At 54.1% G+C, this 19,828-nt stretch overlaps 1 protein-coding gene across 1 annotated transcript in view; it reads right to left on the reverse strand.

Moving 5' to 3' along the window:
* Positions 1 to 12,863, reverse strand: part of LOC116942107 (uncharacterized) — a 60,259-nt gene extending 47,396 nt beyond the window's left edge. The window contains exons 1-3 of the mRNA XM_076066908.1: positions 12,307 to 12,863; positions 5,921 to 6,009; positions 5,079 to 5,207 (exon numbers count right to left, since the gene is read on the reverse strand). Coding sequence (XP_075923023.1) covers positions 5,079 to 5,207; positions 5,921 to 6,009; positions 12,307 to 12,700 — 612 coding nt within the window. The 5' untranslated portion in view covers positions 12,701 to 12,863. The remainder of the gene's footprint in view (positions 1 to 5,078; positions 5,208 to 5,920; positions 6,010 to 12,306) is intronic.
* Between the last annotated feature and the right edge of the window lie 6,965 nt (positions 12,864 to 19,828).

Genomic DNA, 19,828 nt, shown 5'->3' on the forward strand with positions numbered 1-19,828 from the left:
TGTCACTATGTGTCAATCTCTGACACTCTGTGTCACTCTGTGGATGTCTGCATCACTCTGTGTCACTCTGTGTCAATCTGTGTCACTCTACGTCACTCTGTGTCACTCTACGCATCTCTGTGTCACTCTGTGGATCGCTACGTCACTCTGTGTCACTCTGTGTCAATCTGTGTCACTCTGTGGATCTCTACGTCACTCTGTAAATCTCTTATACGTCACTCTGTGTCACTCTGTGTAAATCTGTGTCCCTCTACAGATCTCTGTGTCACTTTGTGAATCCCTACGTCACTCTGTGTCACTCTGTGTCACTCTGTTGATCTCTACGTCACTCTGTGTCACTCTGTGGATCTCTACGTCACTCTGTGTCACTCTGTGTCAATCTGTGTCACTCTGTGTCACTCTGTGGAACTCTACGTCACTCTGTGAATCTCTACGTCTCTCTGTGTCACTGTTTTCCTCTGTGTCATTCTGTGTATCTCTGTGTCCCTCTGTGTCACTCTGCGCCACTCTGTGTCACTCTGTGGATCTGTGTGCCACTCTGTTTCAATCTGTGTCACTCTACGGATCTCTGTGTCACTCTGTGGATCGCTACGTCACTCTGTGTCACTCTGTGTCAATCTGTGTCACTCTGTGGATCTCTATGTCACTCTGTAAATCTTTTATACGTCACTCTGTGTCACTCTGTGTAAATCTGTGTCCCTCTACAGATCTCTGTGTCACTTTGTGAATCTCTACGTCACTCTGTGTCACTCTGTGTCACTCTGTTGATCTCTACGTCACTCTGTGTCACTCTGTGTATCTCTGTGTCACTCAGTGTCACTCTGTGTCACTCTGTGAATCTCTGTGTCACTCTGTGAATCTCTACGTCTCTCTGTGTCACTCTGTGTCACTCTGTGTCACTCTGTGGACCTCTGTGTCACTCTGTTTCACTCTGTGTCAATCTGTGTCACTCTGTGGATCTCTGTGTCACTCTGTGGATCTGTGTCACTCTGTGTCACTCTGTGTCAATCTGTGTCAATCTGTTTCACTCTGTGCATCTCTGTGTCAATCTGTGTCACTCTGTGGATCTGTGTCACTCTGTGCATCTCTGTGTCACTCTGTGTCACTCTGTGGATCTCTGTGTCACTCTGTGTCACTCTGACTCTCTGTGTCACTCTGTGGATCTCTACGTCACTCTGTGTCACTCTGTGTCAATCTGTGTCAATCTGTTTCAATCTGTGTCACTCTGTGGATCTCTGTGTCACTCTGTGGATCTCTGTGTCACCCTGTCACTCTGTGGATCTCTGTGTCAATCTGTGTCACTCTGTGTCACTCTGTGTCACTTTACGGATCTCTGTGTCACTCTGTGTCACTCTGTGGATCTCTACGTTATTCTGTGTCACTCTGTGTCAATCTGTCTCACTCTGTGTCAGTCTGTGTCACTCTGTGAATCTCTACGTCTCTCTGTGTCACTCTGTGTCCCTCTGTGTCAATCTGTGTATCTCTGTGTCCCTCTGTGTCACTCTTTGTCACTTTGTGTAACTCTCTGTCACTCTGTGGATCTGTGTGTCACTCTGTGTCAATCTGTGTCACTCTGTGGATCTCTGTGTCACTCTGTGTCACTCTGTGGATCTCTGTGTCACTCTGTGAATCTCTACGTCTCTCTGTGTCACTCTGCGTCAATCTGTGTCACTCTGTGGATCTCTGTATCCCTCTGTGTCACTCTGTGTCAATCTGTGTCACTCTGTGGATCTCTGTGTCACTCTGTGGATCTGTGTCACTCTGTGTCACTCTGTGTCACTCTGTGGATGTCTACGTCACTCTGTGTCACTCTGTGTCAATCTGTGTCACTCTACGTCACTCTGTGTCACGCTGCGTCACTCTGTGTCACTCTCTGGATCTCTACGTCACTCTGTGTCACTCTGTGTCAATCTGTGTCACTCTACGGATCTCTGTGTCACTCTGTGGATCGCTACGTCACTCTGTGTCACTCTGTGTCAATCTGTGTCACTCTGTGGATCTCTACGTCACTCTGTAAATCTCTTATACGTCACTCTGTGTCACTCTGTGTAAATCTGTGTCCCTCTACAGATCTCTGTGTCACTTTGTGAATCTCTCCGTCACTCTGTGTCACTCTGTGTCACTCTGTTGATCTCTACGTCACTCTGTGTCACTCTGTGTCAATCTGTGTCACTCTGTGTCACTCTGTGGAACTCTACGTCACTCTGTGAATCTCTACGTCTCTCTGTGTCACTGTGTTCCTCTGTGTCATTCTGTGTATCTCTGTGTCCCTCTGTGTCACTCTGCGCCACTCTGTGTCACTCAGTGTCACTCTGTGTCACTCTGTGAATCTCTGTGTCACTCTGTGAATCTCTACGTCTCTCTGTGTCACTCTGTGTCACTCAGTGTCACTCTGTGTCACTCTGTGAATCTCTGTGTCACTCTGTGAATCTCTACGTCTCTCTGTGTCACTCTGTGTCAATCTGTGTCACTCTGTGGATCTCTGTGTCCCTCTGTGTCACTCTGCGTCACTTTGTGTCACTCTGTTTCACTCTGTGGACCTCTGTGTCACTCTGTTTCACTCTGTGTCAATTTGTGTCACTCTGTGGATCTCTGTGTCACTCTGTGGATCTGTGTCACTCCGTGTCAATCTCTGTCACTCTGTGTCACTCTGTGCATCTCTGTGTCAATCTGTGTCACTCTGTGTCACTCTGTGGATCTGTGTCACTCTGTGCATCTCTGTGTCACTCTTTGTCACTCTGTGGATCTCTATGTCACTCTGTGTCACTCTGTGCATCTCTGTGTCACTCTGTGGATCTGTGTCACTGTGTGCATCTCTGTGTCACTCTGTGTCACTCTCTGGATCTCTGTGTCACTCTTTGTCACTCTGTGTGTCACTCTGTGCATATCTGTGTCACTCTGTGTCTCTTTGTGTCAATCTGTGTCACTCTGTGGATCTCTACATCACTCTGTGCATCTCTGTGTCACTCTGTGTCACTCTGTGGATCTGTGTCACTCTGTGGATCTCTGTGTCACTCTGTGTCACTCTACGGATCTCTGTGTCACTCTGTGTCACTCTGTGCATCTCTGTGTCACTCTGTGTCACTCTGTGTCACTCTGTGGATCTCTACGTCTCTCTGTGGATCTCTGAGTCACTCTGTGTCACTCTGTGGATCTCTGTCACTCTGTGTCACTCTGTGGATCTGTGTCACTCTGTGTCACTCTGTGTCACTCTGTGGATCTGTGTCACTCTGTGTCACTCTGTGGATCTCTGTGTCACTCTGTGTCACTGTGTTACTCTGTGGATCTCTGTGTCACTCTGTGTCACTCTGTGGATCTCTGTGTCACTCTGTGGATCTCTGCGTCACTCTGTGTCACTCTGTGGATCTGTGTCACTCTGTGTCACTCTGTGGATCTCTGTGTCACTCTGTGTCACTCTGTGGATCTCTGTGTCACTCTGTGTCACTCTGTGGATCTGTGTGTCACTCTGTCACTCTGTCTGTGTCACTATGTGTCACTCTGTGCATCTCTGCGTCACTCTGTGTCACTCTGTGTCACTCTCAGTCACTCTGTGGATCTCTACGTCACTCTGTGGATCTCTGTGTCACTCTCTGTCGCTCTGTGTCACTCTGTGGATCTGTGTCTCTCTGTGTCACTCTGTGGACCTCTGTGTCACTCTGTGTCACTCTGTGGATCTGTGTCACTCTGCGGATCTCTGTGTCACTCTGTGTCACTCTACGGATCTCTGTGTCACTCTGTGTCACTTTGTGTCACTCTGTGGATCTCTGTGTCACTCTGTGTCTCTCTGTGTCACTCTGTGTCACTCTGTGGATCTCTGTGTCACTCTGTGTCACTCTGTGGATCTGTGTCATTCTGTGTCACTCTGTGGATCTCTGTGTCACTCTGTGTCTCTCTGTGTCACTCTGTGTCACTCTGTGGATCTGTGTCATTCTGTGTCACTCTGTGGATCTGTGTCACTCTGTGTCACTCTGTGGATCTCTGTGTCACTCTGTGTCACTCTGTGTCACTCTGTGGATCTGTTTCACTCTGTGTCACTCTGTGGATCTGTGTCACTCTGTGTCACTCTCTGGATGCGTGTGTCACTCTGTGTCACTCTGTGTCACTCTGTGGATCTGTGTCACTCTGTGTCACTCTCTGGATGCGTGTGTCACTCTGTGTCACTCTGTGGATCTCTATGTCACTCTGTGTCACTCTGTGGATCTCTGTGTCACTCTGTGTCACTCTGTGGATCTGTGTGTCACTCTGTGTTACTCTGTGGATCTCTGTGTCACTGTGTCACTCTGTGGATCTCTTTGCAACTCTGTGGAGGTGTAAATCACTCTGTGGATCTCTATGCAGCTCTATGTCACTCTGTGTCACTGTGTGGATCTCTATGCAACTCTGTGTCACTCTGTGTCACTCTGTGGATCTCTATGCAGCTCTGTGTCACTCTGTGTCACTCTGTGGATCTCTATGCAGCTCTGTGGATATGTGTGTCACTCTGTGGATCTCTATGCAACTCTGTTGATCTCTGTGTCACTCTGTGGATCTCTATGCAGCTCTGTGTCACTCTGTGTCACTCTGTGGATCTCTATGCAGCTCTGTGGATGTGTGTGTCACTCTGTGGATCTCTATGCAACTCTATGTCACTCTGTATCACTCTGTGGATCTCTATGCAATTCTATGTCACTCTGTGTCACTCTGTGGATCTCTATGCAACTCTATGTCACTCTGTGTCATTCTGTGTATCTCTATGCAACTCTATGTCACGCTGTGTCACTCTGTGGATCTCTATGCAGCTCTATGTCACTCCGTGGATCTCTATGTCACTCTGTGTCACTGTGTGGATCTCTATGCAACTCTGTGTCCTATTTAACAGTGCAGCTCAACGCGGCCTTCCAAACTGGAATAATAAAGCCTGAGTGTGAGCATGAGGGGCAGCCGTAAGGACGGCGTCTCCAGGACGCAGCGCTCTGGCCGCACGGTGAGGTCGCGGTTCATGGAGCTAGAGGTCACGGTTTCTGGGGTTAGGGCCGAGGGTTAGGGGTCACGGTCGTGGTCCTGGTTTGGCGCGAGGGGTAGTGTGAGTAGCCGCCCACCGAGTAGGGGTCACCTCGGGCACCGCAGGGCGTGTGGCACGACCACAGGAGGTCGGGCAGCGACTGGGTCATCACGCGGTCGGCAAGGTCACAGAGGTCGTCGGGGTCAAGGAAGTTGATGTCCACCCCCTGCAAAGCGAGAGATACAATGATCATCACACACCATCACCGTCGTCATCATCAACATCATCGCACGACTGCCGGCACCGCATGACATGGTGGGATTGAAACGGGGTGTCCAGCAGCGCCCGTGGTTAAGCCGGGATTCGGTGGCTCTCCTCCAGTGGCGCGAGGCGACGAGAGACACAAAACAACACCCCACATCGCATGCCACGTGCTTCCGCGCTTAATTTGCCTAAACTCCAGCTCGCAGAGTTAAATAAAATAATCGGGTTGACTGCCATGCGACGAACATCCCTCTCCTATGGCCGAGCAGCTGGGGGGGAAGTACAGCCCCCTACAGTGTGCGGTCCAGAGGTGTCACCTGAAGAACGGAGCTCAGAGGTAGCTCTGCTATATCCACTTCCGCGGGGCCGTTCTCTCATGATGCGGAGGTGGATTGGACTGCTCTGCGAGATTTCCCAACGGATTCTGTGCCTCGTAGCGTGACGCGGTTAGTTACGAGGCCCAGCGGTGGAACGTCCACATTCTTACGGCGGGGGCGAGCCTATCCATAAGATAATCACTGTTGTTGACTTCCCCGCAAAGTGGTACCCATTTCATGAGCTGAGTTACCCCTCCCCAACCCCCCAACTAGGATTTGAACTCGCAACCTTCCGATTGCGACGAGTTGCCCGGAGTCCGCGTGTGCCGACCGCATGTGTCGACTCAGTGCACCTCACCCTCCTGTGCAACGTTGCCACACCCTCGCGGGGGTCATCGGGGTCAACGCTTGACCCTGCGTACGCTGCGCGCCACTGCGTCCCACCACCTACATCGCGATAACACAGCGCGCACAATCCATCCTCTCACAATCCATCCACTCACAATCCATCCACTCACAATCCATCCTCTCACAATCCATCCACTCACAATCCATCCACTCACAATCCATCGACTCACAATCCATCCACTCACAAGCCACAATCCATCCACTCACAATCCATCCACTCACAATCCATCCACTCACAATCCATAAACTCACAATCCATCCACTCACAATCCATCCACTCACAATCCATGCACTGACAATCCATCCACTCACAATCCATAAACTCACAATCCATCCACTCACAATCCATCCACTCACAATCCATAAACTCACAAGCCACAATCCATGCACTCACAATCCATCCACCCACAATAATTATTATTTACCTATTCAGGGCCCTGCTGCTTCATTGGGTTTTTATGCCAAGGTGGTTTTATTATTCACGTGGGGGGAGGAAATCCGCCCAGGCCTTGCGCGAGCGAGCAGCACGTGATCCCCGTACACAAGAATGCCGATGAGTCCACACTTTGTCGCTGCTGCCTGCACACGCAGCGCTTGGAGGATCAGCGGCAGCCACGCGGGTCTCGCGGTCGCGCCCCGTTCAGGGACATTTGGCCACTGGCCAAACCGTGCGCGTGATTCTAATTCGGCGATGATTCGGTTCGGCGACAAAATGCATCACGCGCACGCATCGCCGCTTGTCACGGAGTGTTCACGGTTAGAAGCCACCACGCCCTGCCACGGTGGCTCGGCGATGTTTACCACCACGCGTGGTGTACACGGAGGTCGTGGGTCCCATCCCCACCCTGACGCCTGCTGCGGTGTATTTGGAGTTGGCGTGTCTCTCCCTCTCGCCGTGGTCGCGTGGGGTTTTCTCCGGGGGTTTCCCTCCACGTTTGGAATTAACTTCACACCTTTCCAGTATTTCACTGCTGTACATCCCCACGTGACAAGCGAGTTCGTTGAGCTATCATTTGTGATCGCCAGGCCTTACGTGGTAGCGGCGGTGTCAACCGTGACAACACTGCGACTTACGCACGCGCCGTCTGCTTCACTCACACGACGTGCGGGCGTCACGGTCCAAATGTTCACAAACGGGAAAAATGAGGCCCCAAATGACTCCGCTCGGGATGCAGCCGCAGCAGCGGCGGCGATCATCTGGCAGGAGGCGAATGGCCCCAGGGAAACCCGGTTACCGACTCGCTCGTCATATAACTCATTCACTCACCCATTTACACACACACACTCAATTCACTCACCCATTTACACACACACACTCAATTCACTCACCCATTCACTCACCCATTCACTCACCCAATTACCCACACACTCATTCACTCACCCATTCACTCACCCATTTACACACACACTCAATTCACTCACCCATTTACACACACACTCATTCACTCACCCATTTACCCACACACACACTCAATTCACTCACCCATTCACTCATCCATTCACTCACCCATTTACCCACACACTCATTCACTCACCCATTTACACACACACTCAATTCACTCATCCATTCACTCACCCATTTACCCACACACTCATTCACTCACCCATTTACCCACACACACACTCAATTCACTCACCCATTCACTCACCCATTTACCTACACACTCATTCACTCACCCATTTACACACACACACTCAATTCACTCACCCATTCACTCACCCGTTTACCCACACACACACACTCAATTCACTCACCCATTCACTCACCCATTTACCCACACACTCATTCACTCACCCATTTACCCACACACTCAATTCACTCACCCATTCACTCACCCATTTACCCACACACTCAATTCACTCACCCATTTACACACACACTCAAGTTACTCACCCATTCACTCACCCATTTACACACACACTCAATTCACTAACCCATTCACTCACCCATTTACACACACACTCAATTCACTCACCCATTCACTCACCCATTTACCCACACACTCAAGTTACTCACCCATTTACACACACACTCAATTCACTCACCCATTCACTCACCCACTGGTCACCCACTTGCCCACCCACTCACCCACCAACCACTCATCCACCCTCCCACTCACCCACCCACACATCCACTCACCCACCCACACATCCACTCACCTACCCACAAACACCGACTCACCCACCCACCCTCCCACTCACCCACCCACACATCCACTCACCCACCCACACATCCACTCACCTACCCACGAATACCGACTCACCCACCCACACACCCACTCACCTACCCACAAACACCGACTCACCCACCCACACATCCACTCACCCACACACACATCCACTCACCCACCCACACATCCACTCACCTACCCACAAACACCGACTCACCCACCCACACACCCACTCACCTACCCACAAACACCGACTCACCCACCCACACATCCACTCACCCACCCACACATCCACTCACCCACCCACACATCCACTCACCCACCCACACATCCACTCACCTACCCACAAACACCGACTCACCCACCCACACACCCACTCACCTACCCACAAACACCGACTCACCCACCCACCCTCCCACTCACTCACCCACCCACACATCCACTCACCCACCCACACATCCACTCACCTACCCACAAACACCGACTCACCCACCCACACACCCACTCACCTACCCACAAACATCGACTCACCCACCCACACATCCACTCACCCACCCACACATCTACTCACCCACCCACACATCCACTCACCCACCCACATCTCCACTCACCTACCCACAAACACCGACTCACCCACCCACACACCCACTCACCTACCCACAAACACCGACTCACCCACCCACACATCCACTCACCCACCCACACATCCACTCACCCACCCACACACCGACTCACCTACCCACAAACACCGACTCACCCACCCACACACCAACTCACCTACCCACACACACCGACTCACCTACCCACAAACACCGACTCACGCACCCACACATCCACTCACCTACCCACAAACACCGACTCACCCACCCACACACCCACTCACCTACCCACACACACCGACTCACCCACCCACACATCCACTCACCCACCCACACATCCACTCACCCACCCACACACCGACCCACCTACCCACAAACACCGACTCACCCACCCACACACCCACTCACCTACCCACACACACCGACTCACCTACCCACAAAAACCGACTCACCCACCCACACATCCACTCACCCACCCACACACCGACCCACCTACCCACAAACACCGACTCACCCACCCACACACCCACTCACCTACCCACACACACCGACTCACCTACCCACAAACACCGACTCACCCACCCACACATCCACTAACCTACCCACAAACACCGACTCACCCACCCACACATCCACTCACCTACCCACACACACCGACTCACCTACCCACACACACCAACTCACCCACCCACACATCCACTCACCTACCCACAAACACCGACTCACCCACCCACACATCCACTCACCTACCCACACACACCGACTCACCCAGCCACACATCCAATCACCTACCCACAAACACCGACTCACCCACCCACACATCCACTCACTTACCCACAAACACCGACTCACCCACCCACACATCCACTCACCTACCCACAAACACCGACTCACCCACCCACAAATCCACTCACCCACCCACACATCCACTCACCCACCCACACACCGACTCACCTACCCACACACACCGACTCACCCACCCACACATCCACTCACCTACCCACACACACCAACTCACCCACCCACACACCGACTCACCCACCCACACACCAACTCACCTACCCACACACACCGACTCACCCACCCACACATCCACTCACCTACCCACACACACCGACTCACCCACCCACACACCGACTCACCTACCCACACACACCGACTCACCTACCCACACACCCACTCACCTACCCACACACCGACTCACCCACCCACACATCCACTCACCTACCCACACACATCCACTCACATACCCACACACACCGACTCACCTACCCACACACATCCACTCACCTACCCACACACATCCACTCACCTACCCACACACACCGATTCACCTACCCACACACACCGACTCACCTACTCACACACATCCACTCTCCTACCCACACACATCCACTCACCTACCCACACACACCGACTCACCTACCCACACACACCGACTCACCTACCCACACACATCCACTCACCTACCCACACACATCCACTCACCTACCCACACACACCGACTCACCTACCCACACACACCGACTCTCCTACCCACACACATCCACTCACCTACATACACACACCCACTCACCTACCCACACACACCGACTCACCTACCCACACACACCGACTCACCTACCCACACACATCCACTCACCTACCCACACACATCCACTCACCTACCCACACACACCCACTCACCTACCCACTCACACCGACTCACCTACCCACACACACCGACTCACCTACCCACACACATCCACTCACCTACCCACACACATCCACTCACCTACCCACACACACCGACTCACCTACCCACACACACCCACTCACCTACCCACACACACCCACTCACCCACCCACACATCCACTCACCTACCCACCAACACCGACTCACCCACCCACACATCCACTCACCTACCCACCAACACCGACTCACCCACACACCCACTCACCTACCCACAAACACCAACTCACCCACCCACACACCCACTCACCCACCCACACATCCACTCACCCACCTACACATCCACTCACCCACCCACACATCCACTCACCTACCCACAAACACCGACTGACCCACCCACACACCCACTCACCTACCCACACACCGACTCACCCACCCACCCTCCCACTCACTCACTCACCCACACATCCACTCACCCACCCACACATCCACTCACCTACCCACAAACACCGACTCACCCACCCACACACCCACTCACCTACCCACAAACACCGACTCACCCACACACACATCCACTCACCCACCCACACATCCACTCACCCACCCACACATCCACTCACCCACCCACACATCCACTCACCCACCCACACATCCACTCACCTACCCACAAACACCGACTCACCCACCCACACACCCACTCACCTACCCACAAACACCGACTCACCCACCCACACATCCACTCACCCACCCACACATCCACTCACCCACCCACACATCCACTCACCCACCCACACATCCACTCACCCACCCACAAACACCGACTCACCCACCCACACATCCACTCACCCACAAACACCGACTCACCGACGCACACATCCACTCACCCACCCACACACACCGACTCACCCACCCACACATCCACTCACCCACCCACACACCCACCCACACACCCACCCACACACCCACCCACACACCGACTCACCCACCCACTGATCCAGTGCTGTTAGCGAACACCTATTTGAGGGCAGCACGACACACGAGGGGGTGTGTGGCCAGCAACCAGCCCGGCCGCCTTTGTCTCCCTAGTGGCGATGTGTACACACCGCACTAGGTACTCATTTGAGGCTGAGTCGACCTAGGAGACGCCCAGGACCGAATCAGATAATCGTCACCGGTGTTCGCCGTGAGCAGAAATCAATCTCGAGTCGCCAGGTTCGTAGTGCAGTGCGCTAACCACTACACAACCGCTCCCCCCTCATTCATCCACCCACCCACTCGCCCACCCACCCACTCGCCCACCCACTCACCCACCCACCCACTCGCCCACCCACCCACCCAACCACTCACCCACCCACCACCACCACCAGTATGATTCTCTTCAATGTATAAACCCCATCCCATGACGTCCACGCTCTCGCTGCGAGTAAACTTGGCTCTGGTCTCAACATCGACAGCGGCCACGCGGCTCGAGATCCTCCTCCTGCTGCTGCTGCTGCTGCTCAACTGAGCATTGAGGCATTGGCGCTCATCTGCCGTCCACAGCCCTACGGAGCAATTCCACATTTCTATGGCGGGGGCGAGTCTATCCATAACAATATTATGCATATCTGTGGGACCTTTTAGCCAGTGTCAAAATCATGAAAACAGGAATAGGCGTTCCCCTTTCTGGCGATAAACAAGAGGTGTTAAGACGTTCAAACGCCAAATATATAGCTATTGATTTATTGCCAGAAAGGCTAAAGCCTGCTTTTTAAATCAAATCGATGTTAGCGTATTTCTTTTCAACACGAAGGATGGGGCGGTGGTGTAGGGTTTCACAACACAAAATTGGCCGCCGGTTCATTACGTGGCCGAGTCCGGGTATGAATCATTGTTATCGGCGTTGTTACATCACCGCGGAGGAGGCTGGCGTCCAGGGTGGAGGCCCCTGCAGCTGCCGGCATCCACGTGGACGCGCCGAGGAGTTCAATCTCCCCCAGGGACGACCCCTCGCCACCGCCATCCTCCTCCTTCTCCTCCTGCTGCTCTGTGCTGCTGCTGCTGCCGCCCTCGTCCGGGCCGGGTGAGGGGCCGCGTGACCTCCGCGAGGTGACGAATTCCTCAACGGGGAGGCCGAGAAGAGCCACGCGCGGGGCCTCAACCGGGGCCCTCCTCGCGGCCCGGGCCCCAGGCCTCGCTGGCCCTCCCAGCCCCGCTGAGAGCCCCTCCGGCTTCTCCGGCCTCTCTGGGTTCTCGGAGTCGCCAGCCACGGCCGGCTCCGAGGCCCTCCTCTTGATGTGTCGCAGCATGGAGACACGGGCACGCCTCCACCTCGTCCACCTCGTCCTTCTCCACGTCGTCGTCTTCCCCCCCCCCCCCCCCGGTCTCACAGTGTCACCCACAACCTGGAGGGCAGTGTTGTGGGTGGCATCGTGAGGAAGACACGGGGACACGGGGACACCTCCTGACACCTCCTCCTCCTCGTCTCCCCCTGACACTACCGACGTGAGGCTGACACAGCGACACGGAGATACCAACTCCACCACCTCCTCCACCTCCTCCATCTCCACCACCTCCTCCACCTCCTCCACCTCCACCACCTCCTCCACCTCCTCCATCTCCACCACCTCCTCCACCTCCTCCATCTCCACCACCTCCTCCACCTCCTCCACCTCCTCCATCTCCTCCACCTCCTCCACCTCCTCCATCTCCACCACCTCCTCCACCTCCTCCATCTCCACCACCTCCTCCACCTCCTCCATCTCCACCACCTCCTCCACCTCCTCGATCTCCACCACCTCCTCCTCCATCTCCACCACCTCCTCCACCTTCTTCATCTCCACCACCTCCTCCACCTCCTCCATCTCCTCCACCTCCTCCACCTCCTCCATCTCCTCCACCTCCTCCATCTCCTCCACCTCCTCCACCTCCTCCATCTCCACCACCTCCTCCACCCCCTCCATCTCCTCCACCTCCTCCATCTCCACCACCTCCTCCACCTCCTCCACCTCCTCCACCTCCTCCACCTCCTCGTCTCTCAGTGCCGCTCACGGCCCAGAGGTGCAGCAGCGTAGCCGGTGGTGCGCGGCACGCTCCACCCGCGTCCCCCACCCCTCACCCCCCCTCGCCCCCCCCCACCCCCCTTACCCCTCCCCTCACCCCCCTCATCCCCCCTCACCCCCCCGCATTGTTTTTATGATCTCCAAGTGGAAGCGGCCGCCTGATTTCACGCCGCTAAAATCTCCCCCCACTCCGCTCACACAACACTGTTACACACAGCACTGTTACACACAGCACTGTTACACACAGCACTGTCACACACACACAGCACTGTCACACACAGCACTGTCACACACACACAGCACTGTCACACACAGCACCGTTACACACATCACTGTCACACACACAGCACTGTTACACACAGCACTGTCACACACACAGCACTGTCACACACACACACACATCACTGTCACACACACACAGCACTGTCACACACAGCACCGTTACACACACAGCACTGTCACACACACACAGCACTGTTACACACAGCACTGTTACACACAGCACTGTCACACACACAGCACTGTCACACACACACAGCACTGTCACACACAGCACTGTTACACACAGCACTGTCACACACAGCACTGTTACACACAGCACTGTCACACACACAGCACTGTCACACACACAGCACTGTCACACACACAGCACTGTCACACACACAGCACTGTCACACACAGCACTGTGACACACACAGCACCGTCACACACACACAGCACTGTCACACACACAGCACCGTCACACACACAGCACTGTCACACACAGCACTGTCACACACAGCACTGTTACACACAGCACTGTCACACACAGCACTGTCACACACAGCACTGTCACACACACACAGCACTGTCACACACAGCACTGTTACACACAGCACTGTCACACACAGCACTGACACACACACAGCACTGTCACACACACAGCACTGACACACACACAGCACCGTCACACACACAGCACTGTCTCACACACAGCACTGACACACACACAGCACCGTCTCACACACACAGCACCGTCACACACACACAGCACTGTCACACAAACAGTACTGTCACACATACAGCACCGTCACACACACAGCACCGTCACACACACAGCACTGACACACAAACAGTACTGTCACACACACACAGCACTGTCACACAAACAGTACTGTCACACGCACACAGCACTGTCACACAAACAGTACTGTCACACACACAGCACCGTCACACACACAGCACCGTCACACACACAGCACCGTCACACACACAGCACTGACACACAAACAGTACTGTCACACACACACAGCACTGTCACACAAACAGTACTGTCACACGCACACAGCACTGTCACACAAACAGTACTGTCACACACACACAGCACTGTCACACACACAGTACTGTCACACACACAGCACTGATGTACACAGCACAGATATCAAAAGATAAAGATCCCCGTATAGCCTGACAGACTGTTGTGGAAAGTGCTGTTAGCAAGCACCTACGATGCCCGATATGGCACACGAGGGGGTTCCACGCCCGACCGCCTTTGTCTCCCCAGTGGGGATGTTTACACACCGCCCCAGGTACTCATTTGAGGCTGAGTCGACCTATGCGAGGCCCAGGACCGGTTCAGATAATCGTCACTGGTGTTGGCCGTGAGCAGAAATCAAACTCTCACACACACACGCCAACACACTCACCACACTAACACAGACACCAACACACTCCCCCTCACCACACAATAACAACCGCCATTCGCCACTAAGTGGCGGTGACGTCACCAGGACGCTTGTGCCAGGCCATGTGCACCTTGAGGCCACGTGAAGTGTCGAACGCCCGCTGGCAGGAGGTCACGGGGCAGACCCAGGTGCCACGGGTCGACTGACTGAGATGACTGGCTGATGCACCACATGTGCCCCCTACTGTGCCAACCTGCTGTGCTTTAGCCACCCGGCGCTCCGTTCGTTGTTGTGAGCGTCGCTCCTCCGCCTTCCGTTGTTGTTGGAGAGCGACTGCCTCCAACTGCCCAGTAGCGTCCTTCACGAGCCTCCTCCACAGAGGCTGATCTTGACACCGCTGGTACCAGTCATCGGCAAGTCCACTCAGCTCCACGTCCTCCTGTACCACATCACTCCATCTCTTCTCTAGCCCGTGCCGCGCCCGTTTAGCCCCCTCGATCCGGCCGAACAAAAGCTGTTTCGGCATGCGGTGGCTGGGCATGCGGGCTACATGACCCAGCCAACGCAGCCTTGCCTGCCGGAGGAGCTCACCGATGGGACCTTGCCCAGATCTTTCAAGGATTTGTGAGCTCCTCACACAATCCAGTCTGGTTAAACCCAAGATGGATCGTAGGCAGGCCAGCCTAAATGTTTCTAACCGGCGAAGATGTTCCATAAGGGGGGTCCACGTTTCGCAAGCGTAGAGAAGGGAGGGAATGACTGTGGCCGAGAAGACCTAAAGCTTAGTGCGGAGCGACAGACCAGGTAGCTTCCACACAGCGTTACGCAACCGATGAAAAGATATTGCCGCTCGACTGATTCGGAGTGAGACCTCTACTGTTAAACTGGAGCCGGTCATAAGCACACTGCCCAGGTATGGGAAACTCTCCACAACTGCCCCATCACCGATTGGGAGTTGTGGGGGTGGAGTGTCCGATGGTACAAAATACCCAGACAGGTCCTTAGTTTTGGTGGGGCTGATGGTAAGGCCCCATCTCTTAGTGGGACGCTCCAGTCTCAGCAGCAGCATCTCCAACTCCTCCTCTGAATGAGCAGCTATTACCAAATAATCGGCATACATAACGTGGTTGAGCAATAGGGAGCCATCCCGTGATCGCACCCGGGCATCGATCAGCCTCCCATTATATCTGTACCATATGGAGATTCCCCCGGTACAGCTATTGAAGGCTTCACGAACTACGTGGTCAAAATAGATGTTAAATAATGTGGGAGTCAGAGGACATCCCTGTCGCACCCCAAGGTGTACAGGGAATGGCTAGGACTCCCAGCCACGTAGTTTTACCCGGGCCCGCTCACCATCATGAAGGTCCTTAATGATCGTGATCCAGAGGGTCAGGTACTCCAAAAGAACGAAGAACAACCCAGAGCCCAGGCCTACTGATGGTATCATATGCCTCACCACACACTCACACACACACCAACACACTCACCACACACTCACACACACACATCAACACACTCACCACACTCACACACACACTACAACATACTCACCACACTCACACACACACCAACACACTCACCACACACACCAACACACTCACCACATTCACACACACACACCAACACACCACAATCACACACACACCAACACACTCCCCCTCACCACACACACACACACACCAATACACTCACCACACACTCACACACACCAACACACTCACCACACACTCACACACACACCAACACACTCTCCCTCACCACACACTCACACACACCAACACACTCACCACACTCACACAAACACACTCCCCCTGACCACACACACTCACACACCAACACACTCCCCCTCACCACACACTCACACACACACCAACACACTCACCACACTCTCACACACACCAACACACTCCCCCTCACCACACACACACCAACACACTCACCACACTCTCACACACACACCAACACACTCCCCCTCACCACACACACACACACCAACACAGTCCCCCTCACCACACACTCACACACACACCAACACACTCACCACACTCTCACACACACACCAACACACTCCCCCTCACCACACACTCACCACACACTCACATACACACCAACACACTCACCACACACTTACACACACACCAACACACTCACCACACACTCACACACACACACACCAACTCACTCCCCCTCACCACAAAAGACAAAGATCCCCCATATAGCCTTAACAGACTGTAGGGGCAAGTGCTGTTAGCGAGCACCTATGAAGGCCAGAACGGTACACGAGGGGGTGGGTGGCCAGCACCACGCCCGACCGCCTTTGTCTCCCCAGTGGCGATGTTTACACACCGCACCAGGTACTCATTTGAGGCTGAGTCGACCTAGGGGAGGCCCCGGACCGGTTCAGATAATCGTCACTGGCGTTAGCCGTGAGCGGGAATCGAACCCGGGTCGCCAGGTTCATAGCGCAGCGCGCTGACCACTACACTACCGCTCCCCATTAGTCGTATGTGTCACCCCGTGTGAGTCTGTGTCACACCACGTGTGAGTCTGTGTCACCACGTGTGAGTCTGTGTCACCCCGTGTAAGTCTGTGTCACACCACGTGTGAGTCTGTGTCACCACGTGTGAGTCTGTGTCACCCGCGTGAGTCGTCTGTGTCACACCACGTGTGAGTCTGTGTCACCACGTGTGAGTCTGTGTCACCACGTGTGAGTCTGTGTCACCACGTGTGAGTCTGTGTCACACCACGTGTGAGTCGGCTGTGTCACCACGTGTGAGTCTGTGTCACACCACGTGTGAGTCTGTGTCACACCACGTGTGAGTCTGTGTCACACCACGTGTGAGTCGTCTGTGTCACACCACGTGTGAGTCTGTGTCACCACGTGTGAGTCTGTGTCACACCACGTGTGAGTCTGTGTCACACCACGTGTGAGTCTGTGTCACTCTCCCTCTCAGCACCGCATTCCACACTCATGGAAAGAAGATGCACTCGAGTTGACGCGTGTGGGACTCACCCTCACACACATGAACTCGCGTCTCTAACACACATGAACCCGCGTCTCCCTCACACACATGAACTCGCGTCTCTAACACACATGAACCCGCGTCTCCCTCACACACATGAACTCGCGTCTCTAACACACATTAACTCGCATCTGTCTCTAACACACATGAACCCGCGTCTCACTCTCACGCACATGAACCCGCGTCTCTAACACACATGAACCCGCGTCTCCCTCTAACACACATGAACCCGCGTCTCACTCTCACGCACATGAACCCGCGTCTCTCACACACATTACCCCGCGTCTCTCTCTCACACACATGAACTCGCGTCTCTAACACACATGAACTCGCGTCTGTCTCTCACACACATGAACCCGCGTCTGTCTCTAACACACAAGAACCCGCGTCTAACTCTCACACACATGAACCCGCGTCTAACTCTCACACACATGAACCCGCGTCTCTCACACACATGAACCCGCGTCTCTCACACACATGAACTCGCGTCTGTCTCTAACACACATGAACCCGCGTCTCTCACACACATGAACCCGCGTCTCCCTCTAACACACATGAACCCGCGTCTCACTCTCACGCACATGAACCCGCGTCTCTCACACACATTACCCCGCGTCTCTCTCTCACACACATGAACTCGCGTCTCTAACACACATGAACTCGCGTCTGTCTCTCACACACATGAACCCGCGTCTGTCTCTAACACACAAGAACCCGCGTCTAACTCTCACACACATGAACCCGCGTCTAACTCTCACACACATGAACCCGCGTCTCTCACACACATTAACTCGCGTCTGTCTCTAACACACATGAACCCGCGTCTCTCACACACATGAACCCGCGTCTCCCTCTAACACACGTGAACTCGCGTCTCTAACACACATTAACTCGCGTCTGTCTCTCACACACATGAACCCGCGTCTCCCTCTAACACACGTGAACTCGCGTCTCTAACACACATGAACTCGCGTCTGTCTCTAACACACATGAACCCGCGTCTCACTCTCACACACATGAACTCGCGTCTGTCTCTCACACACATGAAACCGCGTCTCTCTCTCACACACATGAACTCGCGTCTCACTCTCACACACATGAACTCGCGTCTGTCTCTCACACACATGAACTCGCGTCTGTTTCTAACACACATGAACCCGCGTCTGTCTCTAACACACATGAACCCGCGTCTGTCTCTCACACACATTACCCCGCGTCTCTCACACACATGAACCCGCGTCTCTCTCTCACACACATGAACCCGCGTCTCTCTCACACACATGAACTCGCGTCTGTCTCTAACACACATGAACCCGCGTCTGTCTCTAACACACATGAACTCGCGTCTGTCTCTAACACACATGAACTCGCGTCTGTCTCTAACACACATGAACTCGCGTCTCTCTCACACACATGAACTCGCGTCTGTCTCTAACACACATGAACCCGCGTCTGTCTCTAACACACATGAACTCGCGTCTGTCTCTAACACACATGAACTCGCGTCTGTCTCTAACACACATGAACTCGCGTCTGTCTCTAACACATGAACTCGCGTCTGTCTCTAACACACATGAACCCGCGTCTCACTCTCACACACATGAACTGGCGTCTCTCACACACATTACCCCGCGTCTCTCACACACATGAACCCGCGTCTCTCTCTCACACACATGAACTCGCGT

This window comes from Petromyzon marinus, chromosome 13 (genome assembly GCF_048934315.1).
Source record: "Petromyzon marinus isolate PM22_M1 ecotype Great Lakes invasive population chromosome 13, UKy_Petmar_22M1.pri1.0, whole genome shotgun sequence".
Taxonomy (NCBI): domain Eukaryota; kingdom Metazoa; phylum Chordata; class Hyperoartia; order Petromyzontiformes; family Petromyzontidae; genus Petromyzon; species Petromyzon marinus.